General features: G+C 53.1%; 1 protein-coding gene across 4 annotated transcripts; it reads left to right on the top strand.

Moving 5' to 3' along the window:
* Positions 1-5,239: 5,239 nt before the first annotated feature.
* On the top strand, positions 5,240-14,056 carry LOC118854303 (RNA-binding protein 4B). 4 transcript variants are annotated; one of them, XR_005010708.1, is made up of 5 exons: positions 5,240-5,663; positions 9,523-9,570; positions 10,801-11,488; positions 13,379-13,460; positions 13,699-14,056. XR_005010708.1 is itself a non-coding variant. In XM_036764663.1 (3 exons), exons 1-2 carry the CDS (start codon positions 5,252-5,254, stop codon positions 11,478-11,480), a joined length of 1,092 nt encoding a protein of 363 aa, XP_036620558.1. In that variant the 5' UTR covers positions 5,240-5,251; the 3' UTR covers positions 11,481-11,488; positions 13,461-14,056. The 4 variants fall into 4 exon arrangements, 2 of the variants coding, with proteins under 2 accessions (XP_036620558.1, XP_036620559.1); XR_005010707.1 differs by lacking the exon at positions 9,523-9,570 and having other exon boundaries at positions 5,251-5,663; XM_036764663.1 differs by lacking the exons at positions 9,523-9,570; positions 13,379-13,460 and having other exon boundaries at positions 13,461-14,056.
* The last annotated feature ends 783 nt before the right edge of the window (positions 14,057-14,839 follow it).

Here is a 14,839-nt window from a genome sequence, read left to right as displayed (position 1 = left end):
TGCAAGACTCCCTCCTCTCCCACTTACTAAAGTTGTAAGGAGAAAAGAAGGTGGAAGGGTGGGTGTGTGTATGTTTACAAATAGAACCGTTCTCCCTGAGCTGGTTCATTAAGGGTCCATGTACTAGGAACAGAGAATGCTGGGATCATGGGTGAAAAGTAAGAAAAGAGGGTCCAGAAGCATTAAAAAGGCACAGAACAGGTCAGGAGGACACTTGGACAACCAGGGCAGCTTTAGAAAAAAGCAGGTTGAACTGAACTTCCCAAAAGAAAATCCAGGACCCCTCACACAAATGTACAGCTTCTAACCCTAAGCCCAAAGTCGACATCTGCTCTTCTCCTTTGTCTATGGAAAGGATCTTATTGGGCTGGTTAAGGATTTAGAGGTAGAAAGATGGTACAGATCATCCTGCCTGAGGATTAGCTCTGTGGCCAAGAGGGTAAGGCAGTTACCCTCTGTGACTCAGTTTCCTCATTTGTAAAACATATATGGTACTTCTCTCACAGAGTTATTGTCAAGCTGAAATGAGGCAGTTATAGGCCACTAGAGAGACTAAGGAAGGCTTAAAAGATGGCTCCTCCCCTCAAGGGGCACACACTCTCACTGGGAAGCCAAAATGTAAGTAAACATAAGCTACCAGATTTCAGAGGCAGCTGACCTGCTCCAGTCCCCTAGGTTCCAGGGCAGACTGGGACCTTGAATTCCACCCTCTTATTTACCAGATGAGGTCATGGAGGGCCTAGGGGAGGTTGTGGCCTGCCCAAGGTCACACAGGTCATAAGTGTCAGAGGCAGGATTTGAATCCAGGCTGTTGGTTCCCAAGCCAGCACTTTCCACTATGCCACACCCTACTTGAGGAATCATTCCCTATAAATGGTCATCCAACAACTTGAAGCCTTCCAGGGATGGGGAGCTCATCACCTCCTGGGGCAACCCATTAAACTTGAGGGCAGCTCCAATGTTAGAATGTCTTCTTATATCAAACCCAAATCTGTATCTGCCATATTTGCCTTTAAGACTCCGAGCCCCCAGTAAATAGAGCACCGGCCCTGGAGTCAGGAAGACCCGAGTTCAAATCCAGTCTTAAGACACTTGACACTAGCTGTGTGACCTTGGGCAAGTCACTTAACCCCAATTACCTTGCCTTCCGCTTTCCAAAAAAAAAAATCCGAGCCCCCAAACCGGCTGAAGCAAGTCTGTTTAAGACACTGGTCACTGATTAAACATGGTCTTGGGGGGGTAATACATTGCCTGCATAGGCTGAGTGGGACAGCCGGGGGGGGGGGGTGAGCTGGCGTGAGGGAAGGAGCATGCAGTGCTGGAACCTCAGTGTAGACAGCTGCTCCTGTGTGATCCCAACCCAGCGCTCTCATTTCTCCATCTGTGAAGTGGGCTGATGAGGCCCAGAACACCTTCTTCCCAAGGGTCTTGAGAAACATACCCAGCAGCCACGGGGCTCCAGGATGATCATCTCATGGGGGAACAAAGGGCAGAAGGGAGCCGAGCTCTGAGAACAACGAGTTGGGCCACCTGGGGAAGTCCTTAGAGGTGGAGGAGACAGCAGGCTCGGAGGGCAAGGGGCTTGACTAGACAGGAGGTAAGGGGGCACCAGGACAGGCCTGAGACCACAGCGAAGGCCATGATTCCTAGTGCTGTGTTCAGGAAGGAATCGAGGGATGGCAGAGATTGCCGCCTCCCGTGGTCCCAAAGCTGCTCTGCGTGGCATAGCAGAAAGGGGGCTTGGAGATCACCCAGCCTTCACAGATGGGTTAGAGTCAAAATCCGTTCCATTTATGCCAGCCGTCATCTCCTTTGTGCAAGCATGCTGAGGTTCCCACAGGGAAGGTGATGACAGTGACAGTGTAGGATAGTAGTATTCGAGCCCAGATCTTCCTAGCCCATTCCATTTCCTGACAGCTCAGATCCTTGGGAAGTTCTCCCTGACATCCAGCCTTTCTATGGCTTCCTCCCATAGTTCCTAGCTCTGCCCCCTGGGGCCAAGCAGAACTGACCTAGAGGGAGACAGAGGCCAGAGCCACTTCCCCACCCCCACTCCCCAGTCTTCTCCATAATAAAGACCCAATTCCTTCAACTGCTCTTCCGACCACCCCTCCTCATCCTGGGCATCATCCAGCTCATTAACACCCTTCTTACACCTGGGCCCCAGCACGAAACAGAGTATTGCAGAATGGTCCTGACCAGGCTGGAGCACAGTGGGCCCTTTGCCTCCTTACTTCTGGAAGCTTGGCCCCCTCTTGATGCCTCCCAAGATCCCACTGGCTTCCTTATCTGCCTTGAGCACAGTAGGGCCCCAAATTGGATTGACTTTACCTCGTAGGGAGAAGCTCAGGAGTCAAAGGACCTGGGTTCAAGTCCCCCTTTTTAAGCTTATTCCCTATGTGACCTTGGGCACTTAACCTCTCGACCTCAGTTTCCCTGGTATGGAGAGGTTAAACTAAATGAGGTTTTAAATCTACCTTTCAGTTTTAAGTCCATGCCCTATGATTATTGTTGTTCAGGCATGTCCCACTCCCCATCACCCCTTTGGTGTGGAGTGGCTAGCCATTTCTTTCTCCAGCTCCTTTTACAGATGAGGAAACTGAGGCAAACAGGGTTAAGTGACTTGCCCAGGGTCACTCAGCTAGAAGATGGGGGTGGGACCTGAACTCAGGTCTTCCTATTCTATTCCACCGTGCAACTTAGCAGGGCCATGTACTTTGATCATTTATGCCTTTCTCAATCCCACCTGGAAAAAAAATCTGCTGCAATGGTTCCCTTTGGCCACTAAGAGGTGTCCTGGCCCCATGCTTCCGCTCCAAGTCAGAGGTTCCTGGGCATCGGAACTTAAGAGACAGCCTTGTCCCGGATTCTTCACCCGTCAGGCCGGTGACGTCTCTGATCTCTTCTCTGAATCACGTTTTTAAATGCATAGAATCCAAAGGCTGGCAAGGAAACCAATCATACTAAAATACAATGACCAAAGCACAGGTTCAAAACCAATTCACAGCCCCAGGCCAGGAGCCACCGACCTCCATCCTACGCCCTCAGTGGGCTGAGAAGGAAGAGGAGATCGGTCAGCCGTTCAACAACCAAGTCAGGTATAAAAAAAGAAAATAGCTGTTCTTAGGTTTTGTCTTTTCCCTGCTGCATTAGCCGGACAAGTGGGGCAGCCTTGGCTCCTGGGCAAAGAGGCACAGGCGCATTCTGCTTCACAGTCCAGGGGTGCGGGAGGCGACCACCCACGGTGCCCCTCTTGGGCAGTCTCCTCCGACCCCGGGGGGCCGGAGCAGCCTAGCAAAGGGACGCAGGGAAAGCAGACGGAGGGGATGGCGTGCCGGCTAACTCGGCGGAGAATCAGGCCGCAGTGCTCCAATGGACAGCGCACAATGTGTAAGGCCTTGGTCCGCTTTCTAAAAAAAACCTCCGCAGAGAGAGTCCTCTCGGAAACCACGCGCCCTGCGCAGAGTTTGCACGTTCAGGTCGTGCTCGGGTGCGGGGGTCCGCCGGCAAAGCTTAAAAGGATCTTTACAAATGATGTGAATGACTGAAGCTTCCATGTTGATGCCCAAATGCATAGGTGGGAGCGATGGCGTAGAACTGTGTTGAGGCTCTGGGGACAAGCTCGGACCCTAGCTCGTTCCCGCCCCCCACCCCACAAAGACCCCGTCCTTGGTCTCAGCAGGGCCCTAGGACCCACCCAGTCCCCGAGGTGCCCATGTGGATGTTCGTTTTATGTCAAGAGATTTCACATGCGCCGGGTTCTGGGCGAGAGAGGGCACGGGAATGCCTGGCAGAGGCGGGCGTAGACGAATAAAGCTCTTGCGGACTGGGGGCAAACAGCGGGCCGTCCTAGGACTTCTTTCCCACCCCCGACCCCACCCCACTCATCCTTTGTCACCCCCGCCCAGCCACCAGTGGCACGACCCATTGTGAAGAACGAGGGCCAGCAGTCCCAGGACGGCCCCCGAGCTCGGTGGACTGTCTGCAGGCTCTTCCCCCAGACCTTCCACGGAACGCCCCCCAGCGCCGCCACGTGGCCTTCGCCACACCGAGTAATACGCGGCCGCAGGCTCTGCGGTCCACCTTCCCAGGGGGGTCAAGTGGAATAACCCACCTACCCCCAGCCGCCGTGCAAAAAACCCCGCAATAGTTCAGTCCGGCCCCTTTCCTTCTGACGTGAGAGGGCCGGCAGTATTTCCAGGGCAGGGATTGGCCGGCCCTTGGAGGCGTGGCCTCGGCGGCAGGACGATCTGACGTCATGGCAAGGCCCCGCCCCATAGGCGGAGAGAAAGGCAGGCGGGGCCGGCCGGTCCGCTCCCGCTGTTTGCGCGCGGCGCTGGGATTGGCCGGCCGCAGCGGTGAGCGCTCGTGCTCCGGCGGGCGCGCTCGCGCCGGGCTCGTGCCTGCCTCCTGCGTGCGTGCGTGCGTGCGTTGGCCGCGGCGCGAGGCGGGCGTGGAGTCGGGAGGTCGCGCCGAGGCTCGAGCGGCCGTCGCCATTTTGTCGGGTTGTCTCTGACGGACGCGGGAGCCGCCGCCGCCGCCGCCGCCGCCCCCCCCCCCGGAGGTGGGCCCGTGGGCCCGGGGCGATGGGACCGGGGGCCGGGGGGGGGGGGTGGCCGGGGGCGAGGCCTCTGCGGGCGGGGCACGGGGCGGGGCGGCCTCTGCCGCCGGGGAGGCGGGGCCGCGGGCGGGGTGGGGCGGGGCTTGGGAGGCCTCCTGTGAGGTGACTAGTCCCAGGTCCCATCTGTGGAGGCGGAAAGCGAGGCTCGGGGCGCCGCGGCTGGGGGCTGGCGGGGAAACTGAGCCCCGGAGTGACCGGTCCGCGCCTTCCGGCCCTTCCTGGCCTAGCCAGCGCTTCGGCCGCGGCTGGAGGCGCGCGGGGCAAGCCCGGACAGTGAGCATCCATTGAGCACCAGCTGTGTGCCGCTCCGCCGCTCCCGGCGTACAGCAGGCGCTCAATCTCCGGGCCCCCTTTCACCCCCAAATAGGAGCAGGGTCCGGGGGGGAGCGCCGAAGCCCCTCTTCCCCAAGTCCGGGACCCACCAACTTTGCCCTGCTGCGTCTGGCTGCCCCCGCCTCCTCCCCCAGTTCCTCCAACAAGGGAGCGCCTTAGCGCTTGTGACCCCGGGCCGCCGGAGAGCCGCGAGGCGCACAGTAGGCGCCCTATAAATGCTCATCCATTCCCCCAGCCGCCGCTCCCCCCCGTGACCCGCCCTCCCCCTCCTCTCCCCAGGCCCCCCTCGCCCTCGAGATGGTGAAGCTGTTCATCGGCAACCTGCCCCGCGAGGCGACGGAGCAGGAGATCCGCGCCCTGTTCGAGCAGTACGGGAAGGTGCTCGAGTGCGACATCATCAAGAACTACGGCTTCGTGCACATCGAGGACAAGACGGCAGCCGAGGACGCCATCCGCAACCTGCACCACTACAAGCTGCACGGCGTCAACATCAACGTGGAGGCCAGCAAGAACAAGAGCAAGGCCTCCACCAAGCTGCACGTGGGCAACATCAGCCCCACGTGCACCAACCTGGAGCTGCGCGCCAAGTTCGAGGAGTACGGGCCCGTGATCGAGTGCGACATCGTCAAGGACTACGCCTTCGTGCACATGGAGCGCGCCGAGGACGCCGTGGAGGCCATCCGCGGCCTGGACAACACCGAGTTCCAAGGTGATCCGCGTGGGGGCCAGGAGGGTGGAGGGCACGCCCGGGGGCCGGGCCCCTAAAGCGGGTCACTTTTCGTCCGAGGAGCGTTACCTCTTTTGGGTAAGGAAGGGCCGAAGTCCCGTGGTTGTTCCCACCCGGGCCGAGGGAGCCTGCGTGGTGGCGTTGGGCTGTGGACAAGGACTCTGTCCGGGGCTTTGGATCCCCGAGGGACCCTTTGTTGTTTAGTGTTGGACGACTGGCAGTGGGGGAGCTGAGGAAGAACCCCTGGTGAGGCCGGTTGGGGGTTGGGCTGGGAGATTTTTTTCATTCATGGATAAAACAAGCAAGGCAAAGGATCCCGTGGTGACCCCTGAGGGGTCTGCTCCTGCTGACAGCCAGGCCCCTGGCGGATCACGAGAGAGAGTGAGGAAAAGCATAGGCTGGGCTGTTAATGGAGGAAACCTCAGTGGGAACCCTCCTTACATGAGAAAGCACATTTCGATAACCCCTATCCTGGGTGACCCGGAGGTCAGTCTCTATCATTTTTTGACCTTGAATGTCATCAGATGGGTCAGCAGGCCTTAATGTCACTAGTGTGGTAGCCTCAGGCATAGGGGGAAAAGAAGGCAGATTCTGGGAGAGCAGGGAAAGGTCCTGAATGTTCCCTTCCCACCACAAACAAGCTCATCTCTCAAGATGATGGGAGTGGAATTGGGGTTCTCTGTGGCTTTCCGGGGGTAGTGCTTTTTGGTTGTGGTGACCTCTGGGGAGACTGTACGTGAGGTAACCGCTCAGATGACCTGTCATGGTATCTCTTCTGGTCCTTCAGAAAGGGCTCTGGGTTCCAGTCTCACTACTGATGAGCTCTGTGACTTTGGACAAATCACTGAACTTCTCGGTGCCTCATTTGCTCTATTTGTAAAATCAGTATTGCATCTCAACCTGCTTGAGCCTCTCACAATTGTCAGGAGGATGATATCCAGGGCTTTGCACGTAGCAGATGCTTAATTGATGTTCGTTGGATTAAAGATAAAATGAGATAATACATATAAACAATGTCCCGACACCAACAGCCTTTCTAGAAATACAAGGGGATCGTTAATGTTCAACAGCCAGTCCTCTGTCATGGTTGGAAAGCTATTAAGTGTGAAGCTTAAGCTGCCTTATTTTTTTTTCCTAGAGTGCTGATATTCTGGAAAATGGATTTTAAATTTCCCATTCATAAGACAATTTGTGTATTGTGGGATTTTGGGGGATGAGAGGAATTGGGAGTTTTTCTAAAGAAAAAACACTGCAAAATATTTTAGTTAAAAGAAAAATCAGGAACAAGCTCTGTAACCATGCTGCAGTTCACAGCGTTATTTTCTTTAAAAAATTTTTACCTTAAATTCTTTGATTAGAAAACTATGAATAATGAAACTTAGATGTGCATTTGGCGGCAGGGGGAAGGAGTGAAAAAGTTTAAACTATTCTGTGGTTGGTGCCTAAGCCACTACTCGAGGCAGTTAAAGATTTAGAAGAGACTTCCAAAAACTCCTCCAGAAAAGGGTACTCCCAGCTTTTGTCTCTTCCCCATCTTCCCCCGGAAAGAGAATTCCAGTTTGTTGTTGTCAGTTGAGGTTTTTTCATAACCAACTCTGTTTTTGTTTTGTTTTTCAGATGATGAGAAAAAGTTTAGTGTAGATACTAGAAGTCACAAATTTGGCAGAATCTACAAATTAGGTACAGCCAAGCCAGTTGATTAAACTTGAGAACCTCTCTGTTGGGTTGGCAGCCTGGCTATCCCCCAAACCTTCTGTTTCTGCAGACCCAGAATTGAAGGGGGCTGGGAGGCTGCTGGCCCTTCTTTGATGGGCTTCCTCTAACAGGAGGTGCTCATGTCCAAGGTTGCCTGGCTGTCCTATCGTCATCGCCCTCTCCTTAGGCAGAAAAGTCAGGGGGTTAGGTTAGCTTGCTTCCTCACTTCCAAATTGAAGGAGATAAGGATGATGTGGCTTGTGTATAGTATTCTGGGTCTTGTTCTTTATAAGATCCTGGCAGTTCTCTATGAGATCGTTTCCAAATGGATAAGGAGACTGGGAACTGTAAGTCCCCCAGGTGGCTTTCATTCATCTATTCTGGGCAATTTAAAGCTTTTTTTTTTTAACTTTTCCTTTGGAAGTGGTAGTGTCAAGCATGTGTCCAGGGCAAGAAAGGAAAAAGCTCTAAGCTTCTTCAGTTTATCCTCATCCAAGATAGCTGCATGGCATCTTAAGGAGAAAGGCAGTTCCTGTCCTTTTAGGAGAAGGATGCAGGAAAGTGGGCTTCTGTGTTGACCTAGACATTTAAATAGGTATTTTCTGGGTCTCTTGGTCCACATGTGTGCAAAAAAGATAGCCTTGGAAACCTCTAAAGGAGCTGTCTCTAAGTAAACAAGAGTTTGCTGTTTTGAGTATAATTTGCAAGGACTCAGGTGTACATCCTTTTCAGTTTAAATGAGTTCTCTGGAAGTCCTACTTTGCCAGCTGTGTCCCCAGCCCTCTGGGAATCTCAGAAAACCCCCTGTGAGCTGAGAAAGTGGAAGCCAGCAGGTGGTGACACAGTATTATCTTATGTTCTCACCCTCAAAACAACTATTCTTTGTGTGGCTAGTGTTCCAGAGCGAGGTGGTGTCAGAGCTCCCTCTGTTGCCCCCCATCTCACAGTGTAGAGGTGAACCCCCCAGGTTGTCAGGATGATGCCAGTGGTGCACAAACCCAGGCATGGCCAACCAGCTGTCAAGTCTAGGCTCCCTATCCCCAGAGGACCTGCCCAGCTAAGTCGGGAGGAACTCATGACCTGGCTGGCTGACTCTTGCCGACACAGCAGCTCTGCCAAGGCTAGGCAGGCCCTGTGGTCACACCAGGAGGGAGCCCCCCACCGAACAGTCAGTCGGGGTTCTTGAAGTGTGGAAGTCGGGCTGAGGCGCTGTTGGCCACACCTCATGTAGCAGGGAGGGGCAGTTTTTAACCCTCTTGTTCTTCTTACAGGTGTCTTTGCCTTGGTGTCCCCTAAGACATGGTAGAAGTAGAGAAGCAGGACATTTCCCAGGTGCTCTTAGTAAGACTTTTAAGGAATCATGAATAAAAGCCCCACCTGTAACCTTTCCAAAAGCTTATGGAAGTAAATGGCAAAGTCTTCAGTTTTTACAGATGTTTTAGTTCCAGGTAAACAGGTTACTTTAGGTATTACTTTATCACAGCTTCTACAGAAATGGATTATGCCATAGATGTTTACAAACTATACATTACCAACCACCAAGAGGGAATGAAGGAAGGGACAAAGATTGGAACTAGCAGCAAGAATGGAAAGCCTCTGTGGGCCCACTTCACCAAAGCTGATCCAGAAACTTGGAAAAGCCTGGTTAGCAGGGGGGAAAATCCTTCAAATTGAGCTTCTGCACATAATTCTGATTGGCTGCTTTGAAAAAACTAGCCATGATTAAATCACTTAGTCCAAATTTTATAGATCACAATTTTGTCCATTTTGAGTTTGTAGCTATCGAACTGTTCTACTCAGTATTGTAGGATCCTTAATAACTCCCAGGTTGGAAGATGGGGGAAACTTTTTTTTTAATGGCAAAATTTACTACCTAGTCAAAATGTAAGCGTTTCAGAACATAGTTAATGACCTGTAGTTACTATCTATTTTGCATATCTTGTTGGTGTTGGTGACAGAGCCCTCTCATTCTTCTGAGTCTGAGGAGGCAGGGACTAGATGAGGTCTGGGTTGGTAGAAGTCATGAGACATTGTGGCGTGAATGAGTTCTACTAAAGTGATGTTCCTGCACTAACCCACTCCCCTCTCAGGGTCAGTGCATGGCGCAGTTCTGGCTGCCGTTCTGAATCGGGGCTGTTTCCAACAGGATGGTGGAGCACGAGGCCTCCTGTCGAATAGCTGCATCCACGACAAGGTCTGTTAAAGAGGTAGCAACTTGCTGATCATGGAGGGGGACAAATGCACTTTGGTTTGCTCTAAGCGGCCCTTATGTGAGTCATCCTAATGCTAAATCCCCGCTGTCTGCATTCTGCACTGGATTCATCTGGGCTGCCTTGATTTCCAAAGTCTTATGCAATCTGGGACCCAGTTATCTTGGAAAGTACCCATTTTCTACCAGGCCCCCACTGAGCAGCCTGGGTGTTTCCAGTAAGGGTCCCTGGGCAAGATGGTTGTTTCCTGGGAAGTGTGGATGTGGCATGTTTGTCTGGGTGCCCAGAGGCCTTCAAGCAAATGCTGCATTTTTTAACCAAGTGGATAATCCCCTGCGAAGTTTTTGGGGCGACACTGCAGGATGAAATGCTGAACATCTCCATTATGGGGACATTGGGACAAGCACATTGTCCCCAGAAAACTGGTATTGTTTCAAGTTCTTTTGGTCCCGATTCCATTTGTTGAGGGACGGCAAACAAGAGGTTTTCCTTTGCATTATGGGCCTTGATTTACCTCTGGTGGAAGAGGGGGAACTGGGATGTGGAACAGTGTGTCCGACACTCCCAGCCCTCCTGCAGATGAAGCAGATGAGCCAACTATGTTTTGTACACCCAACCTCTCAGAGCCCTGTGGTGATAATCTGCAAAAGGAAAGGCTGGAGGAAACACCTCTCTGGCTCCTAAACTACCACAAGATGGAAAGAAGCTGATGGCTCCGTTTACTAAGCTGCAGTCTATGTGTAGATCATGTGTGGCCAGATTTGGGGGCTGGGGGGAACTTGGAAAGATGGCTTACAAATCTTTCCAAATTGAGGTACTTAAGAAAAACTAATTTGGAAATCAGTGGTAGAATTTGACTTGTTAAAATTAACAACAGCCCTAGCAGCGAGAAGTGGAACCTTGTAAAAAAAAAAATGTATGAGTGAAATGGGAAAGTTGTGGGAGGAGGTCCTGGCTCTGCCACTGGGGTAAGTAGAAAGGGATCTGAATCCTCCCATTCTCACTTCTATTAAACTTCACGTGCACTCTTCCATGGGGCAGACTGCTGACAAAGGAGAGTGATGCGTGTATGTGTGTGTGTGTGTGTGTGTGTGTGTGTGTGCACGCGCATGTGCGTATGTGCGTCTTGTTCTAACCAAATTCACTTTTGATTATGGTGGGGCTAAGGCTCTGACTTAAGTTATAGCAACCCTTCTTGCGTCTATCTCTTCAAGGCAAACGAATGCACGTGCAGCTGTCTACCAGCCGGCTTCGGACCGCCCCCGGGATGGGAGACCAGAGCGGCTGCTATCGGTGCGGGAAAGAGGGCCACTGGTCCAAAGAGTGTCCGGTGGATCGGACGGGCCGCATGGCAGACTTGACTGAGCAGTATAACGAGCAGTACGGAACCGTTCGCGCGCCCTATACCATGGGCTACGGGGAGTCCGTGTATTACAACAATCCGTACGGAGCGCTCGACTATTATAAGCGTTACCGGGTGAGGTCTTACGAGGCGGTGGCGGCAGCGGCAGCGGCCTCCGCGTACAACTATGCAGAGCAGACCCTTTCCCAGCTCCCACAAGTCCAGAACCCAGCCATGAGCAGTCACCTCACCTCCACCTCTCTCAACCCTTACGATAGACACCTGTTGCCAACCTCAGGAGCTGCTGCTGCCACTGCTGCTGTGGCTGCTGCCGCTGCCGCCGCCACTGCAGCTACCTCCTCCTATTATGGGCGGGACCGGAGCCCCCTGCGCCGAGCTGCAGCTGCAGTCCCCACTATTGGAGAGGGCTACGGTTACGGGCATGAGAATGAGCTGTCCCAGGCCTCGGCAGCCGCGCGGAATTCTCTGTACGACGTGGCCCGGTACGAGCGGGACCAGTATACGGACCGGGCGCGGTACTCGGCCTTTTAAAGCTTGAGGTGAGAGTGGGGTGGGTATGGCGGAGAGGTTCGATTTAGTTAAGGTGAAAGGGATACCAGTGCTTTATAGAGAAGAAAGCCAACTTCTTCCTGCTGGGAACAGCCTCACAAAGGTATAAATTACACTTTGAACTCATCTGTCTCGGGGGGAGGGTCACCATGGCCATATAACATTTCTTTTTCCTTTGATTCTTGTTTCCTATAACCATCTTTTCTGAGAGCAATTACTTTTCCAAGGATAGAAACACTCCTGATGGGGGGCAAACTGGTAAAGCCAGGGCCTACCTGGCACATAGCCATGGGGCAAAGAGATAGCCTTTCACGGGGGTGGGAACTTGTAGAAGTCCCTCAGTTTAATTCACAGGCTGACAGAAAAGTCCTACTCACATCATTTGGTGTGGGAAGACTTTCCCTCCATGCCTTTTGCTGAAAGCTGACAGTTCTGGGTCTCTCCTTACATTGGGGTGCTCCCCTTAGCAGAAATCCAGAGTATCTGGTCCTATGCTGTTAATTAACACAGCCCTTGGACTTGGGCACCACTGACTTTCCACAGGATCCTGGCAGCCTGAGACGTCCAGCTTCTTTCAAATGCTTCGCTTAAGAGGCAAGATGAAAGGAGAGAGGGGCTCTTGGCCAAGTTTTCTGAGACGCTCTTGCTGGAAATGGAGATTTTCCCCTGGGGTTGGCTGAGAATGGCAGGATTAGGGGGGACCTGCCACTAACTGTGCATGTTCTTGGTGGTGGAGTAGAAACAGCCTCATGTCTGCTGTGGGCTCCCCAGTTTTCTTGGCAGCAGCGTCTTGTAATTAGGCCTCTGCCCCCAAAAGAGAAGCTCGAGAGGACAATGTGAACTGAGGGCAGACTCCTCACTTAGAGGGTAGAGGGAGAAGAGACGATTATAGGGATTTGCCCTGGGAGCAGTGAAGTGCTGTTGTCTGTGGCTTGTGCAGGAGAACTCTTATGTCTGTAAAAAGAGAAGTGGTGTTTGGAAACAGTCCCTAGAGTCTTTACTCTCTTTACACCGAGACCCCCACCACCACCCTGGGTGGAGGATTTGGCCACCCCCTTGTCTGACACCCCTCGTGATGGCATGTGGTAGGTAGCCCTTCAGAGTCACTTGTGAATAGGGGCCCTCTGTAGTGTGCCCCAAGGTGCCCAACAGTAATGAGGCTGCCAGGATGGACTCCTGGCAGGACTGAGCAAGGCCAGCCACTCAGCACTCGACCCAGGGTCCGTCACCTGTAGACAGGAGCCTGGTGTGAGTTAGCAGTTTCCCAGCTCTCACTGGAGCTACAGAAAAGTCCTAGCATTCTAAGGCATGGATCCTTGTGATCTGGCAGAAATCGAGGGAAGCAGAGGAAGTGTGGGCTGTAAACAGGAGGAGGACAAATGACTCGCTCCTGGATATCTGGGCCCAGTTTGTTCCTCACTTCTGAGAAACTTGTAGTCTTTCAGTCTTGTATCAGCTGGGAGCAGTGGGAGTGACAGGTCCCTGTCCTTCCCTGGCGCGCCCCCCCCCCTTGCAGCTGGTCATGTGCCCACGTGTCAGCGCTTGGGCTTGCCTGGATCTTTGCAAGAACTTGAATGTTTTGTGATCTTTGCAAAGCCCCTGAGCCCCGCCCCCTCCAGCAGATTGCCCATGCCTTGGGCTGTGCAAGACACAGTGCCCGCATCCTGGGCCAGGGGGCACAGTGCCCACGCTCTGGGCTGGGTCGCTGTTTTGTGATGGGAGGGATAAAGATCCTGGAGCCCCTGATGCTGGGCCCTGGCCATGCCCACCAGGACACAGCGCCCGTCCCCTGGGCTGGGTCATGGAGTTGTGGTGAAGACACAGACACGGGGTCCAGGACTGACACTTGTTCTTTTTTTTTTTTTTTTTTTGACAAACAGGATGGGAGCCAGGGCCTTAGCAGCCGGAGCCCCGCCGTCCTGCGGACAGTGTCTAAGCCTCTTGTGTTGTGCTCTCTTTCAGGTAGGCTATTTGCGGGCTGAACCCTCGGGCTGCGGTCGGTCGTATGGGAGGACTGCTTCGCTCGCGCGGTCCCCTTTGCCGGGATGTTCCCGTTGCTTCATGTTTCAGTAAACAAAGGAGTTTGTGACCAACTGTGGTTTTTTGTTCCCCTTAATTTAATTCTTCTAAGGTGGCTCTTTCTTCCCTGCTAACAAACTGTCTGTGTAACTTTTCATTCACCGTTTCCTTCTTTCTTCAGCCTCTGAGCAGCCCGGGCTGTGGTAAGGACCCTGCTGGCCTTGTCCCTCCTGAGGGAACCTGGAGCCCTTCTCCCTCCCTGGCTTCTCCTAGGAGTTCAGCTCCTGTCCTGGGCCCCCAGCACTAGGATCTGCTGACCCTTTACTGGCACTGCCTGGTATCAGATAGCCCACCCCATCTGGACTGTCACCCTGCAGCAGCTGACCTTCTGAGAGTGCTGGGATCCTGGGGGGCCGGCAGGGGGTGGGCCCCCGCTTTTCTAATGACCTCTGATCATGGTACCAGCTGGTGCTGGAGGCACCTCATCCCCTTCTCTCCCCCATCCCCTTTTTGAACAAATAAACATTTCTAACAATCCAGCCTCGTGTCGTGTGTGATATTTGAGGCATTCTGCCGATTGTGCTGTGGAAGAGCAGAGATCCGATGAGCTGGATAATGGCCCTTTGGTGGGAGGAGATCATGGTGATGAGGTTAAGGGCAGAGCCAGCATTTAGGGAGCGCCTGCTGTGTGCTAAGCACTGTGCTGGGGTTTTGTTTTTATCATCTTATTTGATCCCCACAACATCCCTGACTGGGAGGGGCTGCCTAGGATCACAGAACCAGGGAATGTCTGTGGCTGGATTAGAACTTGGATTTTCCAACTGGGGAATAGCTGGTCACATAATCTACTTGGAGAGCATGCTGTTCCAAACAAATTGAAGGTCCACTTTTCCTTCCAAATTATCTTCCTTTTACCTGAAAATTACTGCGAATGTGATGTCACCATTCCCTGGATCTGTGCCCTGGCATTAGCTATCACATTAAAATGGGTGTTCGTTAGACCTGTGCATATTTTAACCTTTTAAGTTGGTAGATGCCCTTTGCAAGTTGCTCAATAACTTGGAGACTTTAGAAGCAGTGACACATAATCCCCCTTTCTGCTTAGCTCGTAAGCTTCTTGAGGGAAGGAACTGTCTTTTTTAGCACAGTGCCTGACACATAGTAGGCACTTCACCTGTCTGTGTATGTGTCTCCCCACTGTCGGTTCCCCCATGGTCTACCTCACCTTGTGTGAGCCTCTCTGAGCTCTGGGCTGGCCATCAGACTCCCAGCCCGCCTCCGAACCTGTTGGTCTGTCTCTGGGCCCAGGCCTTGTTAGAGAA

Source organism: Trichosurus vulpecula, chromosome 6 (genome assembly GCF_011100635.1).
Source record: "Trichosurus vulpecula isolate mTriVul1 chromosome 6, mTriVul1.pri, whole genome shotgun sequence".
Taxonomy (NCBI): domain Eukaryota; kingdom Metazoa; phylum Chordata; class Mammalia; order Diprotodontia; family Phalangeridae; genus Trichosurus; species Trichosurus vulpecula.
Note: the sequence above shows the minus strand (reverse complement) of the source record. Positions and strands in the feature narration are given on the sequence as shown.

What these genes read in the sequence shown, in the direction of transcription:
- LOC118854303 (XM_036764663.1), top strand. Translation starts at nt 5,252, where the DNA reads ATGGTGAAGCTGTTCATCGGCAACCTGCCCCGCGAGGCGACGGAGCAG. An exon ending in GGACAACACCGAGTTCCAAG is followed by an intron (nt 5,664 to 10,800) that starts GTGATCCGCGTG and finishes TATCTCTTCAAG; the next exon opens with GCAAACGAATGCACGTGCAG.